Source organism: Gadus morhua, chromosome 9 (genome assembly GCF_902167405.1).
Source record: "Gadus morhua chromosome 9, gadMor3.0, whole genome shotgun sequence".
In the NCBI taxonomy this organism is placed as follows: Eukaryota; Metazoa; Chordata; class Actinopteri; order Gadiformes; family Gadidae; genus Gadus; species Gadus morhua.
The window spans coordinates 25,014,449-25,041,804 of NC_044056.1; the positions used below are offsets into that span (position 1 = coordinate 25,014,449).

The 27,356-nt window shown below is 45.7% G+C and overlaps 1 protein-coding gene across 1 annotated transcript in view; it reads left to right on the forward strand.

Annotated features, from left to right (window-relative positions):
• The window catches only part of insc (INSC spindle orientation adaptor protein), a 49,703-nt gene that overhangs the window by 18,849 nt on the left and 3,498 nt on the right, over positions 1 to 27,356 (forward strand). Inside the window, exons 3-10 of the mRNA XM_030367186.1 lie at positions 10,068 to 10,440; positions 10,686 to 10,738; positions 10,830 to 10,953; positions 11,057 to 11,170; positions 18,580 to 18,705; positions 23,417 to 23,588; positions 25,081 to 25,259; positions 26,131 to 26,197. Coding sequence (XP_030223046.1) covers positions 10,068 to 10,440; positions 10,686 to 10,738; positions 10,830 to 10,953; positions 11,057 to 11,170; positions 18,580 to 18,705; positions 23,417 to 23,588; positions 25,081 to 25,259; positions 26,131 to 26,197 — 1,208 coding nt within the window. The remainder of the gene's footprint in view (positions 1 to 10,067; positions 10,441 to 10,685; positions 10,739 to 10,829; positions 10,954 to 11,056; positions 11,171 to 18,579; positions 18,706 to 23,416; positions 23,589 to 25,080; positions 25,260 to 26,130; positions 26,198 to 27,356) is intronic.

A 27,356-nucleotide genomic window follows, 5' to 3' on the forward strand; every position in this document is an offset into this window, starting at 1 on the left:
TCTTAATGCGACCAACAAACAAAATCTCAAATCATCCAAGTTTCACTTTTTTAAAGAAATTATAATTTTTGTTCCAGACGATTTTCACAACAGGTGTATGAAGCAGTAGCAGGAGCACCACAGTGAGCCGTAGCCTCAAGGTGTTTGTGGTGGCTCTCCTCTACAAGTGTTCTGACTGGAGTGTAGTTAACGATGTCCCCTCCAGCCTCCGGCCCCCCCTACCTCCAAACACACACATTAGGAAGATGACCTACGTATTATCAATACATACATCATGACCTACGTGTTGTCGCATACAGACACCAGTATTGTACATCAGTAGAGAAGGTGGATGGATGGTTTACAGTGAGTGCACTGAAACATCACCAGCATAGCTCTCATTACACACACACACCCACCCACCTGCAGATCCCAAGGAAACAAGGTGGTTAACCAATAGCTGCAGTTTAAGGACACTAAATACTCCCCTCCCCCCCCCCCCCCCACATATGGGCGAGCAGACCTTAAGGAAGGCAGAGTTCCATGTGTTCAAGGGTTCAGCAGCCAGATATAACAACCTAGCACATTGCAACTAGAAACGCTTTGGCTAAACATTTGGCTAAACATTTTTTTTTCAGTCTTTGATCGTGCTTCAAAGTTGCCTGATGATAAATCCGGAGATCAGACGGCTGCCCTGAGAGCAGGGCTCTACTTGACATCTGAGTGAGCTCAGTGTTTGATCCTCTTAGCGAACACAACCAACGGGCCAGAGTGCCTGTCTGAGGGGACCCGACCTGACCAATAACATCAGTGGTGACTGTCACTCTCACCAATCACCTGCTGGTGCCTCATCACATGAATGCATTTAAGCGGCTTTTGTGTGTTTCAAAAAGTTTCAACTGGAAGACAAAGCGGCCTATGTCTTTAAGGTTTAGGAGTAGCCATTCCATGGTTGCTTTGCAACACTAAAAAGGTGCAGGCTTTGCTTGTGGCTTTGATTAAAAGGCAGTGAAGTTACAGCGTGCAAAGGTTTTTGGTTTGATCGACACCCAAGCTGGTGTTTCACACACTATTCTACTCGATGATGAAGCACAATGACCAAATACAGGCCAGCGGTTTTGGCCTCTTAGGAATGCTAGGGCTGCAGACTCCTTTTTATGAAGGCCAATTCTTGTTCATGAGTCAAGAGGAACAAGAGTATTTTTGTTGTGTTCTCCTTCAGAAGATGGACACAATGGCCAGTTGAGAAGAGAGCACATGGGTTCAGATTGGCCACATGACCACACTGACTTCATCCACGTCGATTGATCATTGTGATGACAGGAATATAAACACTTATATTATTTCCAATCTGTGCTCATTGGCTTTCTTTGGCTTTTCTGAATGCCATTCAATCCAAACTCTCTCTCTCACGCTATCTCTCTAGCTCTCCTTATTTGTATCCCGTTTAATGTAAAAATCCCACACTGGTCTAGCCTTCTCTGCTAACCTAATTGAAAGCATACACAGTAGAAAGATGCTAGCAGAGAGGATACAAAAATAGGGGCCATGCAGCTTCAAGCTCCCCTTCTCTGTAAATCAAACAGCCTGTGTCCTGAAGCAAGAACATGGCTGACCCAGCAATTGACCTCTGCATGGAGTGGTTGGGGAGTATTTCTCCCCAAAGGGGAATGAAGACACAAACACAAAGAGACCTTTGACAAGGCTTTCCACAGCATGTTCTCTAACCTAAACGATAGAATCTATCATTTATCAATCCAGCTCAAAACAACACACTGGTCCAGTTCGGTCGAAGAAACAAGCAAGATGTCATGTATGTCAACCTTCTGTCTGCAAAACAATATGAATGACTTGAAGTGAAAAACGCAATTTTTCAAGATATTTTTCAAACATTTTGAAAATATTTCTAGTGATAAGGGTGCTTTATATTTTTCTAATTGTTTAGTTTGTAATTGAATTCAAAGTTCTATATTGTTTGCCGCAGTGGTTGCTATGAAACCACGGAGGCTGCATGTTGTTTGAATCATTGTCGTGATGTGGTTTAGTTTTCTGAGCTGCTGTGTTATTTAATGTAATCTATTGACGATTATTCAATGAAAATGGAAACATAAAAAAAAACATGTGCTCCCCATGGTGCATACCTAACACTGAAGAAACATCAAGAAATCACCATGACAGGTACAGTGCCCCTAATGGTAACACAATACAAATCAAAAAATAGCCCCAACAGTGGTATTCATTTGTAGTAATTTGAGTATCTTGTGAAACAATTTTTTACTTAAAATTGACTTTCGGAAGGGTCTTTGGCATAGCAATGGTAAACATAAACTTCTAGGAAGCACAACAAAAACACAATAAATGTCATGTGCCTGGCAGAAACATAGAACGTATATAGCATCTTACTGCGTTTGTGCATTTATGCATCTTCATCTAATTCGGTAAACAATTGTCTTTATAATGTTTTACGATGGTAACAGGGTGGGACAGAGACTGTATACAGCTCCCGTATACATTTTAATGTGGCGTCGTCACTGCGTGCACCTTGTGATTGTAACGCCACATGCCACTAGTTAACTGTCACTCTATTGCGCTCTGCTGCACTGCTGGACCTGTCATACACTCTGCACTGGGCCCTGCTCAGCCATCCTGAAGTTGCTTTCATGCAGAGCAGAAAAATAAATGGGCAAGACCGTTGCATTAGATCACAACTAGCACATTAATGAATTAAAGGCAGCTGTGGTCTGACCTGGGCCCTGACCTACGTTGCACACCTGAACCCTAATTAGCTACTGCTCCACCGTGGCGGCTGAATGGCAGCCTGCACTTAACTGTTCTGCCCTGGAAGTATTTCTTGAGTCTTGGTGCCATGAGCTTGGAGAGCCTGGGAGAGTTGGAGAGTTTCTTCTTTGAGTAGGAGTAAAGGGACAGAGACAATGCTAAATGTTTGTTATATATTAACTTCCTTAATAACCATAATAAGGATGTCTAAATCAGGAGCTAGAGTCAACATAGCTTTACTGCTCGACATGCTTGAAAACATAAACACTGCGCACACATAGCACCCAGGTAACGCATGCAACAAAAAGTAGTGCCTTCGTTATGTGGGTATACCACATGCATAACAATTCCTCCCTTCAAGCTTTGCTGTAACCTGTAAACATCACAAGGTAAGTACTGTGTTAAATAACTATAACTATAACAGAAATAAGACACTTAATCAATCCTCAAATAAACATCACTTGATTACAACAACAACAAAGGGGTGGTAGTCAGTCATGACTACAAATCAAGTCTCTGAGGTCCTCTGCGATTTCTCTCAGGGTAACGCCTGGGTAGAGAACCAGGTCCAGCAAAGTCCACTGGTGCTGTAGAAGCAGCCTCCGAGTCTTCACGTGCCATTAATTCCTTAGCCGTGGTACTGCGAGCCGTTGCCTCCTGTAGCTGGTCAACATGCCTGTGCCAGACCATGTCAGGCCCTACCATGCTTGCATTGTCACTCACCAGTTGTTGAGGCAAACCCGTGCGTGAGAAGAGTGTTCGTAGCATGTCCACAGTTTAAGCAGATGTGGCCTGTTTCACTGTGAATACTTCGGGCCACTTTGAGTGGGCATCCACCACAATAAGGAACATCCGTTCCATAAAGGGTCCTGCATTGTCAAAGTGAATACATTGCCATGGAGTAGTGGCACTCCCATGAGTGGAGGGGTGCTGTCTGGGGCTTGCGCTGTATCTGCTGGCACCCACTACAGGTCTTAGTGAGGCTTTCAACTTGACTGCCTATGCCAGGCCACTAGACGTAGCTTCTAGCAAGGCTTTTCATCTTTACTACACCGAGATGCCCTTCGTGCAGTGACTCCAGCACTCTTGAACGCAGCTTCGGTGGCACAATGACACACGTGCCCCACATGACACAGCCTTGACACACCGATAGCTGGTCATGACGGCTGGGGTACTCAGGTAGCAGGAGGTAGCCATGAGTTGGCCATCCATTCAACGTCAACTCATATACCTTGGATACTGAGGGATCTCTGTTGGTCTCCTTTTGTATCTGAGCTCTTGTGACAGGAAGCGACTCTAGTTGGGTCAAGTGGAACGTGTCAGCTGGATCAGTCATGTTCCCCAGCGGGTGTGGCTCAAGTGAGAGGCGTGAAAGTCCATGAGCGTTTCCGTACAGTTTTGTCCCTTTAAATTCAATGGTGTAGGTGACAGCACTTAGAAACAGAGCCCATCGTTGTAAGCGTGCCGCTGCCATTATTGGAAAAAACTTTTGAGGGTTAAATATCGACACAAGGGGTTGATGGTCTGTGATCAATGTGAAATGCTTTCCGTATAGATATTGGTTAAACTTCTTCAAAAAAATAAGTCTTCCTGCGCTGCTTCCGATGTTGAATTTTCCTTGTCAGTATCAGCATCCTTTTACCTTTGATAAACATCTGTTAAATCAACCTGCAACACAACAGCATGATGACGAGTCCTGACAGCTGCGTAAGGATTCCTCTGTGTCCGGCGTTATGAAGCGTAGCCCCAAAGCTTATGTGGCCCTCCCTCCGCATGTACAGAAACACACTTATGCTTTGTTAGAACGCTACAAAAAACCACAATTTGTGTTGCTCTGTTGGTTTTATCCTCATTTGATTAGAGCCTCTTTCTCACATGAAGTCTTTCCCTGTAATGTCAACATTGCCTGCATGTGTGAATGGGTACAGGGATCGATGTTCTGGGAAATCTGCACCGGCAATTTGCCTGCTCAAGACCATGTAGCATTTCCGAATCAGTGCCGTTACGGCCATGGTGTGAATAAAAGCACTAACAGTTTCGGGAGAGGCATATCCGATTGACGCAAGATGCTTAGATGTGGAGGGAGACTACAGACCATGTATTTGAATCCACAGCTGCCCATTTTAACGGGTGATTGATAATGATATACAACTTATTCTTTTAATCAGCCCCCTCTTTCAAGAATGGCATGAATCTGGACGGATTCTGAGATAAGTGAGGTGCTCCTCTCTCCACCTCTCTGCTCCTCTCTGCTCCTCTCTGCTCCTCTCTGCTCCCCTCTCCTCCTCTCTGCTCCTCTCTGCTCCTCTCTCCTCCTCTCTCCTCCTCTCTCCTCCTCTCTCCCCCTCTCTCCTCCTCTCTGCTCCTCTCTGCTCCTCTCTGCTCCTCTCCTCTCCTCTCTCCTCCTCTCTCCTCCCCTCTCCTCCTCTCTCCTCTCTGCTCCCCTCTCCTCCTTCTCTCCTCTCTGCTCCTCTCTTCTCCTCTCTCCTCCTCTCTGCTCCCCTCTCCTCCTCTCTCCTCCTCCTCCTCTCTCCTCCTCTCTGCTCCCCTCTCCTCCTCTCTGCTCCTCTCTGCTCCTCTCTCCTCCTCTCTCCTCCTTTCTGCTCCTCTCTCCTCCTCTCTCCTCTCTGCTCCACTCTGATCCTCTCTGCTCCTCTCTCCTCCTCTCTGCTCCTCTCTCCTCCTCTCTGCTCCTCTCTCCTCCTCTCTCCTCCTCTCTGCTCCTCTCTGCTCCTCTCTCCTCCTCTCTCCTCCTCTCTGCTCCTCTCTACTCCTCTCTCCTCCTCTCTCCTCATCTCTCCTCCTCTCTCCTCCACTCTGCTCCTCTCTCCTCCTCTCTGTTCCTCTCTACTCCTCCCTGCTCCTCTCTTGATGTTCCCATTGCACATCTTTTCTTGTGTTTCTTCTGGTATTGCCATTTGTGAAAGGGGGCCAGATGGCGATGTTGAAGAAAGTAGCTGTATGTGTGAAAGGTGAAAACTACCTGCACTACCTGAAAGGTTATCCCAGTAATTAACTGGGAAGATTGTGTAAAAGAGGCTTGTGAGTGCAGCATTCCCAACATGGCTGCTCTTCCGAATACACAATCATGGATACACAAGATGCAATGACACAAGAGGATTACACATGTTGTTTTGTTGCACAACACTTCTCAAAAGAGAATTATGGCCGCAGGCTCCCTGTGGTCCAATTGACCTATCGGACTACATTCACACGGCCTGCCACATTTGAGAGTAGTTAGAGCGAGCAACGCAGTTTGTTCCCCAGTTATCGCAATGCCGTCATGTGATTCTGTACAACGGCGTGGGTTGGTATGGTCCTGCAGAGAGGCGAGGCCATGTGGGGCTCAATCCACGCTAGGCCAGATTAGAGTGTCAAACTGTTTTTTTTCACTTGCTTCACTGAGAAACATCCTATATCATCAACCAGTTGAAAGGGGAACTACTGTTCATGTGGATGAGTGTCTATCTACCTCTTCCTGGGAGTTGTGTTGGAGTTATAGAAACTCAGAAATTCCTCACCTTCCTCTTCATGTTGTCGCTGAAGCCATCCTCTTCATCTTCCAGTGGTTGCTTTTTTCTTTCACCACCACTCGTTGGGATTCAACTCCACTCACTATAAGCTTCAATCAGTTATTTATTTGAATCACCCTGAAATAAACTAAATACCCTCTGGAAGAAACATAACATGGAGACATAATGGCAGCGATCCAATCAACATCACTTAAACATTGATTGCAGTATTGAGCAATCATTTCAAAACCAAGTAAAAAGCAAAGACGCTGTTTTTAGTTTTGTTTAAGAATTCAATAGAGGCTCCAAAGGTTGTTCATCCAATGAGATCTGACCTCTGGGAGATCAGGTTCATCTGGTTTGTAACTGAGGCTGTCAATGTCTCGCCCCGGCTGCTACACCCCCCCTCGTCTCCCCCCTCAATGCTACCACCTCCTCCAGGAGTTGGAGGAGGAGGGGCAGATGGTCGAGGAAGGCCTGCTCGTGACTCCCCCCGCTGCTCCCCAGCCCCCCAGGTGGAGTGGAGCAGGGTGGTCCTCTTCGTCCCCCCTCTGTGTAATGGCCACCGGTGTAATGTGAGTGAGCGGCGGCCACAAAGATACGAGTCATCCTCAGCACAGTGAAGAGGACTGCCTCGCTTTGGAAAACAAACATATTAATACCACACACACATCCTGCCCACCACCACACACACACACGCTCAGCGTCTAGCCTCCTGCCGAAAGGTGAGAGCTTGGTGGCGCTGAAACCAGCCACGTGTTGTTGTTGTGTCGCCATTACAGGGGAATGGTTTGGAATTGGCTACTTCCCAATTCTAATGGCTTGGATTGTTTCTGTTTGAGTATATATCAGGGCATTGGTCTGACCATGTTATGATGAACGGGAGGGAGAGAGACAAAACATTATTTTTTCTTTATTTGTGAATGGTAACAGTGAAATCAAAATAATGCAGTTGAGATGCCTTCATAGTCTTCTCCCCTCTCCCTCCTGGAAACTTTGTATTTGATGAACGACGGATGATCAAAATTTTTTGTTAGTCAGGAGAGTATCTGCTAATTTCAATTTTTTTCATCTAATTGTTCTAATTAACTAATAAATGACCACACTTAAAACACACCATTTACTATGACTACACAAAACACACCATTTAAACTCTTACATTTACATACAATCACATATAAATGGTATGTGTGTATGTTCTGCACATTCCTTAAGGAGTGTGCGTGAATCATGCCTCGTGTTTTGTCGCCCTTTTGCGACCTCCTTAGTCCACATCAATTGCCTCGTGTCATCACAGTCAGGGGCTGCGTTGTCTCAGAACAAACCAGCCCTACTTGGAGCCTCTACAAAGGCCCACTCGGGTTAGATCAGCTTTGGGAGGAGATGAAAGACCCAGGCTCCTGAAGGAGGCTGCAGTGAGATGGTGTGGTATCGGCTGCCCTGGGTCGATGGAAGAGGCAGACAGGGACTTCCCCCGTCTCCCCTCCACCACCCACCTTGGACTGTTGAGTGGACCAGGAGACTGAGATGTGATTCACCAGGTTCTCCCCATGCACACGGACATCTGTAGTGTCAGCATTCAGTGTGTGGGATGAGGCTTGTTAGTTTGTCATCCCTGGCCTGGCCTGTGCTCGTCTCTATGTTTGAGACTCTAGACTCTACTCTATATACTATACTATCTATATTCTCTCTCTATATAGTCAACGTGCTCTACTCTCTGTTCTGTACTTTCTATCTACTATACCAGTGTTTCAAACCTCTAGTTTATTCTTGAGAGATACTCATTTACAATCATATACAAATGTAACAAAGTTTTGACTTTTTGCATGAGCCTGACTCTATATACTATATTATCTAACTATATCAAGTATATTATCTAACTATATCTAGTATATTATCTAACTATATCTAGTATATTATCTAACTATATCTAGTATATTATCTAACTATATCTAGTATATTATCTTACTATATCTAGTATATTATCTTACTATATCTAGTATATTATCTAACTATATCTAGTATATTATCTAACTATATCTAGTATATTATCTAACTATATCTAGTATATTATCTAACTATATCTAGTATATTATCTTACTATATCTAGTATATTATCTAACTATATCTAGTATATTATCTAACTATATCTAGTATATTATCTTACTATGTCTAGTATATTATCTAACTATATCTAGTATATTATCTTACTATATCTACTATATTATCTTACCATATCTAGTATATTATCTAACTATATCTAGTGTATTATCTTACATTATCTAACTATATCTAGTATACTATCTTACTATATCTAGTATATTATCTCCCTCTATATAGTATATTATCGTGCTCTATATAGTACATTATCGTGCTCTATATAGTATGTTATCTTCCTCTATATAGTATATTATCTTTCTCAATATATAATATTATCGCGCTCTATCTAGTATATTATCTAACTATATATAGTATATTATCGTGCTCTATATAGTAAATTATCGTGCTCTATATAGTATGTTATCTTCCTCTGGACTCTAAAGAGGACTCTGACTCACACCAGGTCAGGGGTCAGGAGGAGGAAGGGGGTGGGGGGGGGATGTGTTGGCAGTGAGATGATGTGGCGGAGGAAGGCTCTCTAGCTAACGAGCTGAACGGCAGCGGTTATTGGTCCATGATCGACCTCCATGCATCATTGATCTAAGGGCCAGTGATTCATCGATGAACGGCCGCTGGCTCATTGACGCCCAGCCTCACTGGGTGGCGTGTTAAGAGAGTCCGCCTCACTGGGTGTTAAGAGAGAGTCAGCCTCACTGGGTGATAAGAGACAGAGTCAGCCTCACGGTGATAAGAGACAGAGTCAGCCTCACTGGGTGATAAGAGACAGAGTCAGCCTCACTGGGTGATAAGAGACAGAGTCAGCCTCACTGGGTGATAAGAGAGAGTCAGCCTCACTGGGTGATAAGAGACAGAGTCAGCCACACTGGGTGATAAGAGACAGAGTCAGCCTCACTGGGTGATAAGAGAGAGTCAGCCTCACTGGGTGATAAGAGACAGAGTCAGCCTCACTGGGTGATAAGAGACAGAGTCAGCCTCACTGGGTGATAAGAGACAGAGTCAGCCTCACTGGGTGATAACAAGACAGAGTCAGCCTCACTGGGTGATAAGAGACAGAGTCAGCCTCAATGGGTGATAAGAGACAGAGTCAGCCTCACTGGGTGATAAGACAGAGTCAGCCTCACTGGGTGATAAGAGACAGAGTCAGCCTCACTGGGTGATAAGACAGAGTCAGCCTCACTGGGTGATAAGAGACAGAGTCAGCCTCACTGGGTGATAAGAGACAGAGTCAGCCTCACTGGGTGATAAGACAGAGTCAGCCTCACTGGGTGATAAGAGACAGAGTCAGCCTCACTGGGTGGCGTGTTCAGAGACAGAGTCAGCCTCACTGCGTGTTCAGAGACAGAGTCAGTGTGAGATCTCTTGTGACTCTCTGTTTTGGCCATCACGAACAATTGACATTTTGAAATTATTACTTTGAGTTACTTCCACTCAATGTGAGCATGTAATTACATTGGAAGTTGTATGGAGTCTTTATTTAGCAGCAGAAATGTTAACACTTACAGCTGTAGAGAGAAAGACAGATGGAGCGACGTGCAGTCATCATTGTGGATACTGACAGATAGACTGACAGACAGAGAAGCAGGGAGGTATGGGACAGACAGACGGACAGACAGGGGGAGAGGAGCTCAACGATCGTAAGACATGTTTCCCTGCTGTGTGTCTTCGGGCGGTGAGCAGCAGAGTCAAGGCCCTCCAGGTGGACTCGGTGCAGCGGTGGATGGAGGACCTGCGCCACATGACGGAGGTGGAGTGCATGTGCGTGCTGCAGGCCAAGCACATCGGAGCGGAGGAGGAGGGCGGCCACCAGGGGGAGCTGATCGTGGCGTCGGCGCTGGGGGCGGGCGGCGAGCACGTGGTGACCCGGAACAACCTGCAGTCGCTGCTGCGCCGCGCCCTGGTGGTCAGCACCGAGCTGGGCAAGATGTTCCAGAGGCTGGAGAAGGGCCGCTGGCAGAGGGTGCACAGCACGGCCGTGCGCGCCAACTGCCACGTGCGCTCGCTGGTGCAGGAGTACGGGGCGGCGCGGAGCACGCCCCCTGAGATGCAGAAGGTAGCTGGGGGGGGGGGGGTTGGGGATTTTGTAAATCCAATAGGCTCAGATCAGGCCAATACTAACCCTAAAAAACACTCACATTAGTAACAAGGGTGGTTAATGTGAGTGTAACGTAATCATCCAAATTGGGAGAACATTGATATCCCATCTGATTGTAAGGAGATGTACTGATCTTTCCCTTGCAGATGCAGCGCATTCTGGAAAATGTTTTCATTTGCTCCATTTGACCCTTTCTGTTGCAGTATGAAAAAAGTCTACTAGAAAAGTGCATGGAGCTCACCAACATCACAGAGAGGTACAGGCTTGAGGAACACAGCATGTCGTACTGCTAGAAGGAGGTTTTCATGAATGAGACTCTGTACACCTCTGCTCTGCTGGCCGCGCAGGTGCCTGCACACCGACGATGAGTTCTTCCTCAAGTCCATGAGAGAAGCTATCCATGAGATTCTCACTAACGTCAGCGATTCGTTCAGCAACATGATTGACATGGCACTGGCCAATGAAATCCAGGTATGTTTCCAATGCGAGTCACGTTGAATGTCATTTGTGTTTGATGAGTGCTTATGAAATACACATGCCTCGCCTTCAAATCTTACTTCAAACCATGTGCCAGGTGTTGATCAAACAGGTGGAGTCGTCGGACAGCGTGTACACTATCAGCAGCGCCATCAGTAACCTGCTGTCCCTGACTCAGGACGGACCACAGCTGTGCAGCATCATCGCCAAGGTGACACTACATTCCTACAAGTCCAAGCATGCACTTTGAAACGTAAAGAAATGAGCACATTTGTTATGCCACAAGTGGTCACAGAACAAACACCAGAATGCATAAAGGTAGACACCTCATCATCTTCCTCCTGGTACTCTGATATCCGGAACCTTTACTTGTCCCAGCATGCAGCTGGTCGGCTGAACCCAGGGCTTTCAGCTGGACAGGCTCAGATTGGACTGATGAGGCATCAGTGACTTACTGTAAGCTAAAATGTTACAATCCCAACGACCTTATTTCCCTGTCGCTCTTTATTGATCATTTGAGCTTTTTAAACCATTACACCTTTTATCTTGTATCTGTACAACTCTCTATCTGCAGATAACACATCACAGCCCAGACAGGAAGTCTCAAACTGCCATTAGCTCTCCGCTCAAATCCTGGACGCTCTTGATTAGACTAGTTCTGATGGCTAACACATGGACAGAAAGACACAAAGACACAAATGTACCGTGCCAGCTGACACACACACACACACACACATGCACACAAACACACACACACACACACACAGACACACACACACACACACACACACACACACACACACACACACACACACACACACACACACACACACACACACACACTCACACACACACACACATGCACACAAACACACGCACACACACACATACACACACACCAGTCACTCACTCCCACACACAAACACTCACACACACACACGCACATTGCTTATCGTACTTAGAAATGAAACACACATTACACTATAATACAATGATGATGATGAATAAGTTATAACACAATAATAAAAGTAACACACACGCACATACACAAGCCTCCCTTGTCTGAGGATCTGGGCTGTCAAAACCATTGGGGGTAAAGATCTCTCAGTATTCCGACCCTTTATTACACAGCTCCACCAACCCCCTTCCGCCATGATGACCTGGCTCACCTAACCATGGTCATGATCAGCAGATTCATCCTCAGTCTACTCACAATAATGTGGTGGATCTGTAATGTCCCAATTACACCTTTAAACATAAAGAACGGAAGCAACAAAAATCACTGAAGCCATGAGAAATGGCTGTCCAACTAAAATGCTGCATGAAATGCATGACATTAAACTGAATTACAGAATGTGTTTAAACAAAGCTGTAAAATCAAATAGGCTGGTATAAATGGAAAATGATTAGCTAATTTATTTGATCACAATACTTGATGAGCAGAATGAAGGCATGGGCATGAAGAGCTTTTCAGAGCCTGTAGCAACAGCAATATTCATTTTCATATATAATTGTACATATACCAATATTTGATTGAATGAATCAATATCTTTTTTAGAATCAGATTGGTTCATTGTTCAGGACTTGGTTTTTATGATTGTTAAAAAAATAAAATAACGCTGAGATGAATCAGATTAATTCCTATGAGATGTTTTAACCCTTCTCGGATGTATAAAAGTTGTAAATGTTATCAATAAATTTGCTGAACCTGTATGAACAGAAGACTGTTGCACCCAGGAAACGCACACACGCATACGCGCACACACACAAACACTACTTACTACGGACCATTTGGACCGGTTATTCTTAGAAGAAAACAAATGATGTTATATTACGGGATAGTTATGAGGGGCCGCCTGGGACAGAATTCATACTTGGTCTTACACACACTATTATAATCTTGCATATACACCACTATACTCATACACACACACTATTAAACTCCTTTTACATGTAAGTATGAGAGTGCATAGTCGTGTATGTGAGAGAGTATAGTAGTGTATGTAAGAGAGTATAGTAGTGTATGTAAGACAGAATAGTAGTGTATGTGAGAGTATAGTAGTGTATGTGAGAGAGTAAAGTAGTGTATGTAAGAGAGTATAGTAGTGTATGTGAGAGAGTATAGTAGTGTATGTAAGAGAGTATAGTAGTGTATGTGAGAGTATAGTAGTGTATGTGAGAGTATAGTAGTGTATGTAAGAGAGTATAGTAGTATGTGTAAGAGAGTATAGTAGTGTATGTAAGAGAGTATAGTAGTGTATGTAAGAGAGTATAGTAGTGTATGTAAGAGAGTATAGTAGTATGTGTAAGAGAGTATAGTAGTGTATGTAAGAGAGTATAGTAGTGTATGTAAGAGAGTATAGTAGTATGTGTAAGAGAGTATAGTAGTGTATGTAAGAGAGTGTAGTAGTGTGTGTAAGAGAGTATAGTAGTATGTGTAAGAGAGTATAGTAGTGTATGTAAGAGAGTATAGTAGTATGTGTAAGAGAGTATAGTAGTGTATGTAAGAGAGTATAGTAGTATGTGTAAGAGAGTATAGTAGTGTATGTAAGAGAGTATAGTAGTATGTGTAAGAGAGTTTGAATGAAACGGGAAAGTTTGAATGAAACGGAAGTGAGTTTGAATGAAACGGAAGTGAGTTTGAATGAAACGGGAAAGTTTGAATGAAACGGAAGTGAGTTTGAATGAAACGGAAGTGAGTTTGAATGAAACGGAGGTGAGTTTGAATGAAACGGAAGTGAGTTTGGAATGTTCGTAAGAGTCCGCAGAAATCGAATATCAATATTATTTTAGTGTAATTACATTGTGTATATGCACAAGCCATCTTATACAAAGCAGCCGAAAAATAGAAAACCGAAACGCTATTATGTTTTTTTTTTTAGAAAACTGCGATTCAGGGTTAGAATTCTGCTATTGTCGTCTGATTCATTGAATTCGCTGTGTTTGCCAGGGTCTCACGGTGACATAGAGCCCTCCCACATGTCTGTAAGACCAATACTTCCTTGTTTACAAGCCTTACAAGCCAATGAGGCGATCACTATCAAAACGGTGCGTGTATACTTTGATTGACAGCTACACCAGCAGACAGCAAGGGTCGGGGACCGGCCTTAGATATCCTAATAGCCATTGAAAATACCTTTCTGACGATATCCAGCATGTCAAACAACGTCTCACGTGTGGTTGAGAAAACAAATGCGCAAGGGGTGTGCGTAAACTAGCAGGCTCTTCCCCAGAGTCGGAAGACCCTGAGACCCTGGCAAACACAGCGGATTCAATGAATCAGACGACAATAGCAGAATTCAAACCCTGAATCGCAGAAAAAAAAACATAGTAGCGTTTCGGTTTTCTATTTTTCGGCTGCTTTGTATAAGATGGCTTGTGCATATACACAATGTAATTACACTAAAATAATATTGATATTCGATTTCTGCGGACTCTTTTGAACATTTCAAACTCACTACCGTTTCATTCAAACTCACTTCCGTTTCATTCAAACTCACTTCCGTTTCATTCAAACTATTAAACTCCTTTTACCTGTAAGTATGAGAGTGTATGGTCGTGTATGTGAGAGAGTATAGTAGTGTATGTGAGAGAGAATAGTAGTGTATGTGAGAGGGTATAGTAGTTTATGTAAGAGAGTAGTGTATGTAAGAGAGTATAGTAGTGTATGTAAGAGAGTATAGTAGTGTATGTGAGAGAGAGTAGTAGTGTATGTGAGAGAGTATAATAGTGTATGTGAGAGAGTATAATAGTGTATGTGAGAGAGTATAATAGTGTGTGTAAGACCAAGTATGAATTCTGTCCCAGACGGCCCCTCATATTTCCTCATTACCATTTACCTCCACAAACAAAAAGTGACCGTGGAAAATAAAGTAAATAAGAAGAAATACCACTGACATCTTTTTGCCACGGTTGTTTCTGCTGCTTGATTTAATTGTTCCTTTTTAACCGTACGTCCACACCAGGAGCGACCAGACGCTTTGGTCGCTCACAAAGTTTCGCTGCGAATATTTCTGTTCGCTTTGGTCGCTCAAGTCGCTCATGACATACAATTCAATTATGCAGATGCATTTAAAGGAGCCGTATGCTTTTAGTACAGACAGCCATATCAAAGAGTGAACTCCCATACACTTTGGCCATATATATTGCCGAGACGGTTTAGCTTGTTGGATAAAGTGCTTCGACAACAAGTAGGACAGTGATTCCCCCCAATATAAAAACACTCCTAAAATGTAGGCTAATTACAACTGAGAACAAAAACCCCTGCGTGCTGTAGTAGGCTAGTTAAAATATGTTTCACTGATCTGCATCAGCAAATCATGATCTGCACTCATTCGTCGCACTCAAAACAAATAGACATTGGCGCACATGGCTAATTTGCATACGTGCACGGGACTGGTTGGCTCCGCAAGGCAAATAACGGAACATATCTATCTATCTATCTATCTATCTATCTATCTATCTATCTATCTATCAACGCGTGTCTAGTTTTAATGTGATGTATTGTGTGTGTGTCCAGTCAGACTTGTTCTGTGTGGTCTTGTAGGCTACTGTCCTGTGTGGGCCGAACCACCTAAATGGATTCCCGACGATTTGTGTAGTTTGGTATTAATAAAGACTTGACTAGGCTATCTATCTATCTAGACTATTTAATTAACAATTATTCACCTCAGGCTCCGTGAATAGTGGGGAATAGAGGGATAAACGACAAGAGATATATCCCTTGTCATTTATCCCTCGTCTTGTCGATTAGTTTGTTTATGTGACGATTTCAAAAACTTTTTGGGTTTTGTTTAAAGCATGCTACACGCGATTAGTTGGTTAGATTGGTGGCATGTAGAGCAAATGAAAATGATTCCCGCTTAAATACGAACGTTCTAGATGTATAAATACTCCCGCTTATCATCACTCAGTATCCAAACCACTATGGCGTTTCGATCTCTGAACTGAAAAAGGGTTGGGTCGTACAACAACTCGCTTCTGGTGTGGACGTACTGTACGTCTTGAGTTGGTGGTGCTAGCTTTACTTTCAAAGCAGCTAGCCCACTAGATAATATAGGCGGCGGGCGCAGAGCCACATAGGGACCAATGTGGGCCAGTGCCACTATGATTGACAGGCGGCCCACCCCATCAGGAACCGAGGAATCAAACTCACTTCCGTTTCATTCAAACTCACGTCCGTTTCATTCGAACTCACTTCCGTTTCATTCAAACTCACTTCCGTTTCATTCAAACTCACTTCCGTTTCATTCAAACTCACTTCCGTTTCATTCAAACTATTAAACTCCTTTTACATGTAAGTATGAGAGTGTATAGTCGTGTATGTGAGAGAGTATAGTAGTGTATGTGAGAGAGAATAGTAGTGTATGTGAGAGAGAATAGTAGTGTATGTGAGGGAGTATATAAGTGTATGTGAGAGAGTATAATAGTGTATGTGAGAGAGTATAATAGTGTATGTGAGAGAGTATAATAGTGTGTGTAAGACCAAGTATGAATTCTGTCCCAGGCGGCCCCTCATAGTTAGTAGATGATTTAATACATTCATACTGAAATTAATAAAGCAGAACTGAAGAACAGGCACACTCACACACACACACACACACACACACACACACACACACACACACACACACACACACACACACACACACACACACACACACACACACACACACTCACACACTCACACACACACACACACACACACACACACACACACACACACACACACACACACACTTCATGGTGTTATCTTATTTCTCTTTCTAATTAAGCTTTTCCTGATTTTTTGACAAACCGACTAAGGATAAATGTACTCGCTCTGCTAAATGCACCCCTGTGGCCTAACCTCTCCAAACCTTTACCTGGTAACCCCACCCAGCAAGCCTCAGATCTGACAGATTATAAAAACAGACCTCATCACCAAACGGACAAACTATCATTTCAGCCGCATTCTCCTCCACTGCCAACCAAACCAAATTTGCATCATAGAAAAACAAAAATTTTGTTCAACTGGTTGGTCCTGAGGGAAATGGGCACTCTGTCAGTGGTGGTGTATGTGGTGCACAGCGCTGGCTACCTGACGGTGTCGGCTACAGGGGATCTCAGGGGGGGCGATGAGCTCCAAGGGCACGGTGAACAGCCACTCCACTCTCCTGACGACACTGGAGCTTGTTAGGATAATGGCCATAGTTACAGCCTGCGCCTTCCTCCACATCATTTCGCGGCATCACACAGTAAATGGGATTCAATACCTGCTGCTGCAAGTGTTTTGTTTGCAGATGGCGTCTGTCTGAGCCATGCGCTGCGGCGGGCAGTTCTTGTTTGGTTTTTTTCACACAAAATGAAAGAACCGCTGGGACATTATTCATTTCCCTTTCTTATGTTCCTGAGTGTTTTCCACCAATAAAATATTAGAAATGTTCTGTTTTTTTGTCGTCTGACGACATGGACTCTGACGCAAATCCTTCGATAGCTGCCCAATTTGGCCTCCACGTGACGAGCTGCCGGGTCAGCTGGTAATTCCCCTGCTCATCTTCTATCCAGCATTCCGCTGGACTTCCTGGGACCTCTTTGAATTGTGCAATTTGGCCCACCATGCTGGCGTAATATAATACTGTGTGTGATTTACATCAATGAGCCCCAGAGTGGACTGGAGAAACACGCCACACGGTTTTCTTGTGGGCATTTTATTCTGATGCCGCGCTGCGTGTGAAGAACCTCATAACTACTCCATAGTCTGTCAACTGGGCTCGGTAGGGTCTGTGGTCAAAGCAATTTCTGTTCCTATTGGTCGGATGTTTCGACTCGTAATGTTTGGGAATGTACCCCATTGTCAGCCTACAGCTTTTTATATTATGATCTAATCAGAGAGTTGATGGGATCCAGGCTGTCAGAAAGCTGCCTAATCCTAGATTAGATTGCTTGTCGCTTATCTAAAGAATACGTATATTTTCTTTATTAAAAAGGTAAGAAATTAAGAAATTGGTTTAATACACTTTGCATAACTCATTTGGTACCTATTTCTGCTCTCGTGAAGGCTAAAACCATCCAATCGGTCCCAGGCGGTCTGAAGCCTATCCGAACGATGTCTGTCTTCCTGCATTACACTCCTGGTTAGAGAAGCATTAGCAATGGCTTTGATCCACTGTGATGTGTGCGACCTTTCATGACCCAACCTGTAGTGTATCTTCTCAGAAGGCTGTGGGTGTGGACCCTGTAATGTTGGAAGCAGCTCCTCTTTTAACCTCTGGGCCAATCAAACCAGGTATCTAGCTGTACAACCACCATGACTAGGACAAAGTTCACGTTGGGAGGGACACAATATTCATGTCATTTTACCACAAGCTGGCTGAAACAACTCAAACCACACCCTGTTGACATGGAAACCTAAAATGTGCTGACCAGACCATGAGGAACAGGAAACATACTGAACCTGGCCTCACAAATGACACATGTGATCATCTGATGTGTGTTTATGAGACCACCAGTTCAGAACTACTTTAACTCTTGTGACTGTTATGCATTATTTCATGATTGTTCAATCCCAGATACACCAACAGCCTTCTACCTGTAGATCCAGACGCTGTTGTGATCCTGAAGCTCTGCTCTGTTCCTCAGGAGGGAGCGGTGGTGGCCTTGTTCAAGATCTGTCGCCAGGACTGCTTCAGCGACCTGTACGCCCACGCCCTGAGGACTGTGGCGTCCATCTGCTGCGTGGAAGAGGGCATCAAACAACTGGACAAGGTGGAGCTTCTGCACACACACTCACACACAGGCACACACACACACGCAGACACGCACAAACACACACACACTCACACACAGGCACACACACGCAGCAGGCACACACACACGCAGGCATGCACAAACACACACACACACACACACACACATACATATATATGTATATATATATACACACACACACACACACACACATACATATGTATATATATATATACACACACATACACACACACACACAATGAAGGCAATTGCGTCAGTACAGATTGACAGAAATATCCCCACTGCTGCTCCACGGTCCAGCGGTTGTGTTTTGGTTGGTGAATAGCATCTGAAACGCTGCCAATTATCCAAGTGGATAAACCCCCCCCCCCACCCCACTCCCCCTAAAAAGTGGGGCTGGATTTAGCCCGGCGTTCCCAGGAGGGGCCGTCAGGAAGGTGTGTTGTGAGCCGCTCACCGGCGCTCGCTCATCCTTGAGAACACACCTGGCTCTGCTGCGGAGCGGCTCTGAGCGGAGCGGCTCTACTGCGAGCCGCTCTGCTGTGGAGCGGCTCTGAGCGGAGCGGCTCTACTGCGAGCGGCTCTGAGCGGAGCGGCTCTGAGCGGAACGGCTCTGAGCGGAGCGGCTCTGCTGTGGAGCAGCTCTGAGCGGAGCGGCTCTGAGCGGAGCGGCTCTACTGGGAGCGGCTCTGAGCGGAGCGGCTCTACTGGGAGCGGCTCTGCTGTGGAGCGGCTCTGAGCGGAGCGGCTCTGAGCGGAGCGGCTCTGCTGTGGAGCGGCTCTGAGCGGAGCGGCTCTTAGCGGAGCGGCTCTGAGCAGAGCGGCTCCACTGCGAGCGGCTCTGAGCGGAGCGGCTCTGAGCAGAGCGGCTCCACTGCGAGCGGCTCTGAGCGGAGCGGCTCCACTGCGAGCGGCTCTGAGCGGAGCGGCTCTCAGTGGAGCGGCTCTGAGCGGAGCGGCTCTTAGCGGAGCGGCTCTGAGCCAAGCGGCTCTACTGCGAGCGGTTCTACTGCGAGCGGCTCTACTGGGAGCGGCTCTACTGGGAGCGGCTCTACTGGGAGCAGCTCCGCTGTGGAGCGGCTCCACTGCGAGCGGCTCTGAGCGGAGCGGCTCTACTGCGAGCGGCTCTGAGCGGAGCGGCTCTACTGGGAGCGGTACTGTAAGGACTGGTACTGTAGGACTGGTACTGTTAAGACTGGTACTGTTAGGACTGGTACTCTTGGGACTGGTACTGTTAGCGCTGGCACTGTTAGGGCTGGTACTGTTAGGAATGGTACTGCTAGGACTGGTACTGTTAGGACTTGTACTGTTAGGCTGGACATCACACTGGTACTGTTAGGACTGGTACTGTTAGGACTGGTACTGTTGGGATTGGTACTGTTAGGATTGGTACTGTTAAGACTGGTACTGTTGGGACTGGTACTGTTAGGACTGGTACTGTTAAGACTGGTACTGTTCTGACTGGTACTGTTAGGACTGTACTGTTAGGACTGGTACTGTTAGGACTGTGCTGTTAGGACTGGTACTGTTAGGCTGATGATTAAAGGACTGGTACTGTTAGGACTGGTACTGTTGGGACTGGTACTGTTAGGACTGGTACTGTTAGGACTGGTACTGTTGGGATTGGTACTGTTAGGACTGGTACTGTTAGGACTGGTACTGTTGGGACTGGTACTGTTAGGACTGGTACTGTTAAGACTGGTACTGTTAGGACTGTACTGTTAGGACTGGTACTGTTAGGACTGTGCTGTTAGGACTGGTACTGTTAGGCTGATGATTACAGGACTGGTACTGTTAGGACTGGTACTGTTGGGACTGGTAATCTTGGGACTGGTACTGTCAGGACTGGTATTGTTGGGAGTGGTACTGTTAGGACTGGTACTTTGTACTTTATACATGTAATAAAGTTGGTTTATCTTGCATTTCATTTCATTCTAATATGAATAATATCGGCCTTTTGCAAAATGTATTGCAGTCTTGTGGGTAAAAATCAAGCATTGCAAATATCAATATTAATTTGCCTATTTAATGAATAATCAACAATATCGGCCTAATTATTTAAACACGTCGTCAAGCATGACAAACATTTTCTCCTTCTCTATCTCATGCTTTGAGAAGCTATCATTATTGACTGTGAGACACTTGGACTCAGCAGAACAGACACATGTTAATGAACAGATGAAATAGTCACTTGATGTTCTCATTGTCGATGGTAAAAGTGAGAACAAGAGAAGGAACTGAATATCCGTCACTATTCCTCTGTGACGCGACAAAAGTTGGAGAAAGACAAATAGATTCACAATGCTGAGAAAGAGAAGAGATTGAAAGCGAGAAGGTTGGAGGAGTTTCTGACAGGGTGCTGGAGTGTGTAGGTTGGGCTGAAAGGGGGAGAGTGGATGGTTTCACGTCAGCAGGTCGCTCCTCTGCTGACGGAGACAGGAACAGGGAGACGGTCCTGAAGCTGACGCTGTGGTGCTGAGGAAAGACAGGAACAGGGAGACGGTCCTGAAGCTGACGCTGTGGTGCTGACTGGGAGACAGGAACAGGGAGACAGTCCTGAAGCTGACGCTGTGGTGCTGTAGAGAGACAGGAACAGGGAGACGGTCCTGAAGCTGACGCTGTGGTGCTGTAGAGAGACAGGAACAGGGAGACGGTCCTGAAGCTGACGCTGTGGTGCTGAGGAGAGACCAGCCTATAAAGTTGTTTAATTGTGTTATTGTTATTCAGCCTACTGTGACGATAAACCATCGTTCAAACGACCATTGTCCTCTCACCTGACCTTTGCTAAACAACGGATCTATTATTTTGTTAATACAGACTTTATAATTGTAGCTGAATCAAAAGGGCTACATTGTGGACCTACACATTGATGTTAAAAGCACATGGATGTTACCACTACATAGATGCTAACACTACGTTGTACATTGTAAGAGATGTGACGGTTTTCTGCGTTCAGACCGTGTAGCTCCGCGGCTCTGCAGAGCAGCGCCGTTAGAGTCTGGTTGGGCAACGCTGCCCTCTAGTGCGGACCACCGCGCCTAACATCTCCTGCGCTGTATCACCAACTATCCTGCTGAGATCCAGAACACCCCGAGGCCAGCACACTCAATGTTTTATATGCGTTATATGTCTGTGATGTCAACCAATCAGAGACATTATATGGGTTGGTTTTCCAGCTCTTTCATCTTGAACAGTTCACACATGATACATGTAGGATGTGGTGTTGGGGCTATGACTGGATCCAGCCTAAAGAGACTGAATCAATGTGATAAATTGGAGAGGAGGGGGGAGCCATCATATCAGAGTGCCTTGTGTTCAACCCGCAAGGATTAATGTGGTGCTGAAGTCTCTTAACCCACCTTCTGGTCAGAGTCAGTGGAGCAGGTATGACCAGACCACGACCAAGCCTGTCTCAGGGTCTATAGGTCCAGGCCTGTCCCAGGGTCTGTAGGTCCTGGCCTGTCATGGTCTGTAGGTCCAGGCCTGTCTCAGGGTCTGTAGGTCCAGGCCTGTCTCAGGGTCTGTAGGTCCAGGCCTGTCTCAGGGTCTGTAGGTCCAGGCCTGTCTCAGTGTCTGTAGGTCCTGGCCTGTCATGGTCTGTAGGTCCAGGCCTGTCTCAGGGTCTGCAGGTCCTGGCCTGTCATGGTCTGTAGGTCCAGGCCTGTCTCAGGGTCTGTAGGTCCAGGCCTGTCTCAGGGTCTGTAGGTCCAGGCCTGTCTCAGGGTCTGTAGGTCCAGGCCTGTCTCAGTGTCTGTAGGTCCAGGCCTGTCTCAGGTTCTGTAGGTCCAGGCCTGTCTCAGGGTCTGTAGGTCCAGGCCTGTCTCAGGGTCTGTAGGTCCAGGCCTGTCTCAGGGTCCGTAGGTCCAGGCCTGTCTCAGGGTCTGTAGGTACAGGCCTGTATCAGCTTCTCTGAAGCGCTGTGCTCTACAGTAATCAGGTGGAATATGTGCTTCCATGTTGTTGTAGGCCTACACCATTGTACTGTTAAATAGTTATGGTATTGTTTTTTTTTGGATCCATACACTAGACCTTCTGCTCAAATGGTTAAGGTTGGGGGAACAGGGGGAACTCCAGGATTAAAAGCTCCTCAAAGCGGATCAATTTCCTGTTGGAATACAGACCAACAGTAAAGAAAACAGGAAGACGAACACATGTGAACAACAAGGACTGAAACTAATACAGGCAAGAAGACGATTGAGATCCGGGCAGAAACAGGGAAGAGTTGAATAGAAGTAGAATCACAGGTTCCACACATGGAACAGGGCAGGATGGGGACACTATTGGGCCATGTTTAAATTGGCACTACATAGAACACTTATTCAGGGTTAAATATGTGGAGATTCAGACACTCATCACGCAACAGAAAGTAGAATTGGTCATAAAAACGAGCCGATACAAATGTCCCACGGTGACAGCTGTTTGCATGAATAACCCATATGTATGTTCTTGAAATTAAATTGCACCAAGTGATGCACACTTATGCATCCTACATGCTCACACACCTGCAGGACCTCACTCACACACACACACACACACACACACACACACACACCCACGCACGAACACACACACAGACACGCACGCACGCACACGCACACACAAAAAACACAGGTGCGCACACGCAAACGCACATAAATTCAAAGATAAACACACACACAAACACACCACACACACACACAGTAACATTGTGTCTTCTGTGTGTGTTCAGGTGGATGGAATCTTGTGCCTGGCTGACATCCTGACAGAGGAGAACAGCGATGAGGCGGCGAGGGCGGAGGCAGCAGCGGTCGTGGCTCAGATCACCTCCCCCCACCACACCTCCACCCAGCACCTGGCCAGTTTCCTGGAGAGCATGCATGACATCGTCACCGCACTCATCAGTATGGAACATCAGCCATCATATGACAGGATGCACCGTGAAATTTCACACCTTCGCATGACATGACAAACCATCACATGACATGATGCACCATCACATGACATGACGCACTGTGACATGACATGATGCAACGTGACATGACACACCATCAGATGACAGGATGCACCGTGACATTTCACACCTTCACATGACATGACGCACCATCACATGACATGATGCACCATCACATGACATGACGCACTGTGACATGACATGATGCAACGTGACATGACACACCATCACATGACAGGATGCACCGTGACATTTCACACCTTCATATGACATGACACACCATCACATGACATGATGCACCATCACATGACATGACGCACTGTGACATGACATGATGCAACGTGACATGACACACCATCACATGACATGATGCACTGTGACATGACATGATGCAACATGACATGACACACCATCAAATGACATGACGCACCCTGACATGACATATCGCACCGTGACATGACGTGACACACCCTGACATAACATATTGCACCGTGACATGACATGACGCACCGTGAAATGACACACCATCACATGACGTATCGCACTGTGACATGACATGACGCACCGTGACATGACACACCATCACATAACATGACGCACCGTGACATGACATATCGCACCGTGACATGACATGACGCACCGTGACATGACACACCATCACATGACGTATCGCACTGTGACATGACATGACGCACCGTGACATGACACACCATCACATAACATGACGCACCGTGACATGACATATTGCACCGTGACATGACATGACGCACCGTGACATGACACACTATCACATGACATGACGCAAGGTCACATGACATCGCACCGTGAAATGACATGACGCACCGTGACATGATATGATGCACCATCACATGACACACCATCACATGACATATCGCACACCGTGACATGACATGACGCACCGTGACATGACACACCATCACATGACATGACGCACCGTGACATGACATGACGCACCGTGACATGACATGACGCACCGTGACATGACATGACGCACCGTGACATGACATGACGCACCGTGACATGACATGACGCACCGTGACATGACACACCATCACGTGACATGACATAATGCAACGTGACATGACATGATGCACCGTGACATGACATGATGCACCATCACATGACATGATGCACTGTGACATGACACAACATCACATGACATGATGCACCGTGACATGACACAACATCACATCACATGATGCACCGTGACATGACACAACATCACAATGCATGACGCATAGAGATATAATGCACCAGGACATGACAAAACGTAGCAGGACATGAACTTGGCCATAGATTGACCGCCTTGGACGGACTACTCCATCTCCGTAGACATTACCAATGTTGAATGCTTCAATAATGAGCACATGGGAAGCTTGGTAGGTGCTGCCTGTGTGTAGATAACAAATGTTTGTTCTCAGAGCTGTGTGCCACGGCGTCCTGTGGCGAGGTGTTCCTGCTGGCGTCGGCCGCCCTCGCCAACATCACCTTCTTCGACAGCATGGCCTGTGAGATCCTGCTGCAGCTCAACGCCGTGCAGATCCTGCTGGGGGCCTGCAGCGACCGGCAGCGTGTGGACACGCCCTACTCCAAAGACCAGGTGGGAGGGGACCCTACTAGACCCAGGTGGGAGGGGACCCTACGGGACCAGGTGGGAGGGGACCCTACTAGACCAGGTGGACCCTACTGGACCAGGTGGGAGGGGACCCTGCTGGACCAGGTGGGAGGGGACCCTACTGGACCAGGTTGGAGGGGACCCTACTGGACCAGGTGCGAGGGGACCCTACTGGACCAGGTGGGAGGGGACCCTACTGGACCAGGTGGACCCTACTTGACCAGGTGGGAGGGGACCCTACTGGACCAGGTGGACCCTCCTGGACCAGGTGGGAGGGGACCCTACTGGACCAGGTGGGAGGGGACCCTACTGGACCAGGTGGACCCTCCTAGACCAGGTGGGAGGGGACCCTACTGGACCAGGTGGACCCTACTGGACCAGGTGGGAGGGGACCCTACTGGACCAGGTGGACCCTACTGGACCAGGTGGGAGGGGACCCTACTGGACCAGGTGGGAGGGGACCCTACTGGACCAGGTGGGAGGGGACCCTACTGGACCAGGTGGGAGGGGACCCTACTGGACCAGGTGGGAGGGGACCCTACTGGAGCAGGTGGGAGGGGACCCTACTGGACCAGGTGGGAGGGGACCCTACTGGACCAGGTGGGAGGGGACGGAGCGGAGAATGGGAGGAGGGAAGGAGGGAGGGAGGGAAGGAGGGAGGGAGGGAGATTGAGGGAAAGGGAAAGATAGATCGATGGGAAGGAGATAAAAAAAAAGTTGGCGGGGACAATAAGAAGACAAGATAGACGGGCACAATTCTGATCATTGTAATTTTTTTATTTAGTTTGATAGTTATATAGTTATAATGTCTTATATTATTGATCACACTATTAGTAATTTTTTTATCATCCATAAGGTGGTGACCATCTTGGCAAACCTTTCTGTTTTGGGGCAGACGGCACCTGAAGTTCTTCAAGAGAAAGGTTTGTTTTAATTCGTTTAAAGTGTAAAGATCACATCGCAATTGCCTCATCCACAAGGATCATCCACCACGTTTATCACACATGCGTTATTTCAGAGGTGGCCATTTGTGCTTTAAGCCCCATGGTGGCAGCAGTGAGCTATGTTTCATGCTAAGACACTCAAACTATATTTTAACGTTATATTTTCTTTTTCTTTTCTGTGTATTTTCTGTTAATAGATTTTGTACTGAAATATTCAATATCATTATTAGATTTAGACTTAATAAATATTATTTTACAATTCTCTAAATCTTTAGTGAGATCCTACTATTTGTAATAAATTATTTAAATGCAAACGGTTCGACTTTATTTTCTTCACAACTCCTTTTATGTTCTCCAATCTTGTTCACAATGAACAGAAATGAATGAAGCCATTTTCTGTGTAGATTTCCTGGTGTGATTCAAGCAAACCGTCTACGCTACTTCAGATTAAACTAGTACAATTAAGTTGTTATTTTACTATATTTATTTATACGGCTCTAGTTTATATAAAAACATTACTCTGTCAGACTAGTCCCTAAGTTACACTTATATGTATATCAAATAGTACATTTTACATATACTTGTTTGTGTAGATACTTCAAGAGGTTACATTTAGTCTCTTGTGACAAGGCTTGGTTTAGATTGTTCCCTTTTTCTAAGTGCTTTGCTCTTCAAACACGTTTAATTCCTCTATTTAAGTTGAGCTGAATAGTAGTCACAGTAAAATATATAATCAGGCCTCTTCCATGTCTGTCAGAACCTCAGAACACACAGTAAACCTACACAGTAGGTCCATCCACCGCCAGAGGAACATCCTGAATTTGAACCCTCAAAACCCTCCTTTTTAAGACTTTCACCACATCATCTCCTACCCTTCTCTCCTCTTCCTCCTTTTTTTTCTATCTTTTTACTAATGTACGTTCTTAATAAATTATTTTCTATTGTTTCCACCCTGTAAAGCGCGTTTGAGTCTTTAGAAAGGCGCTATATTAATCAAATATATCATTAAAATGTTCAGAATAGCTTGGAATCGCGTGCTTCTTTTCAGATTTTTTAAATATTTTATCCTCTTTAAGATATTCTACTTTGAAAATACTATCTTTTTTAACATGGGAGTCAATGGGAGTCAACCATTTAT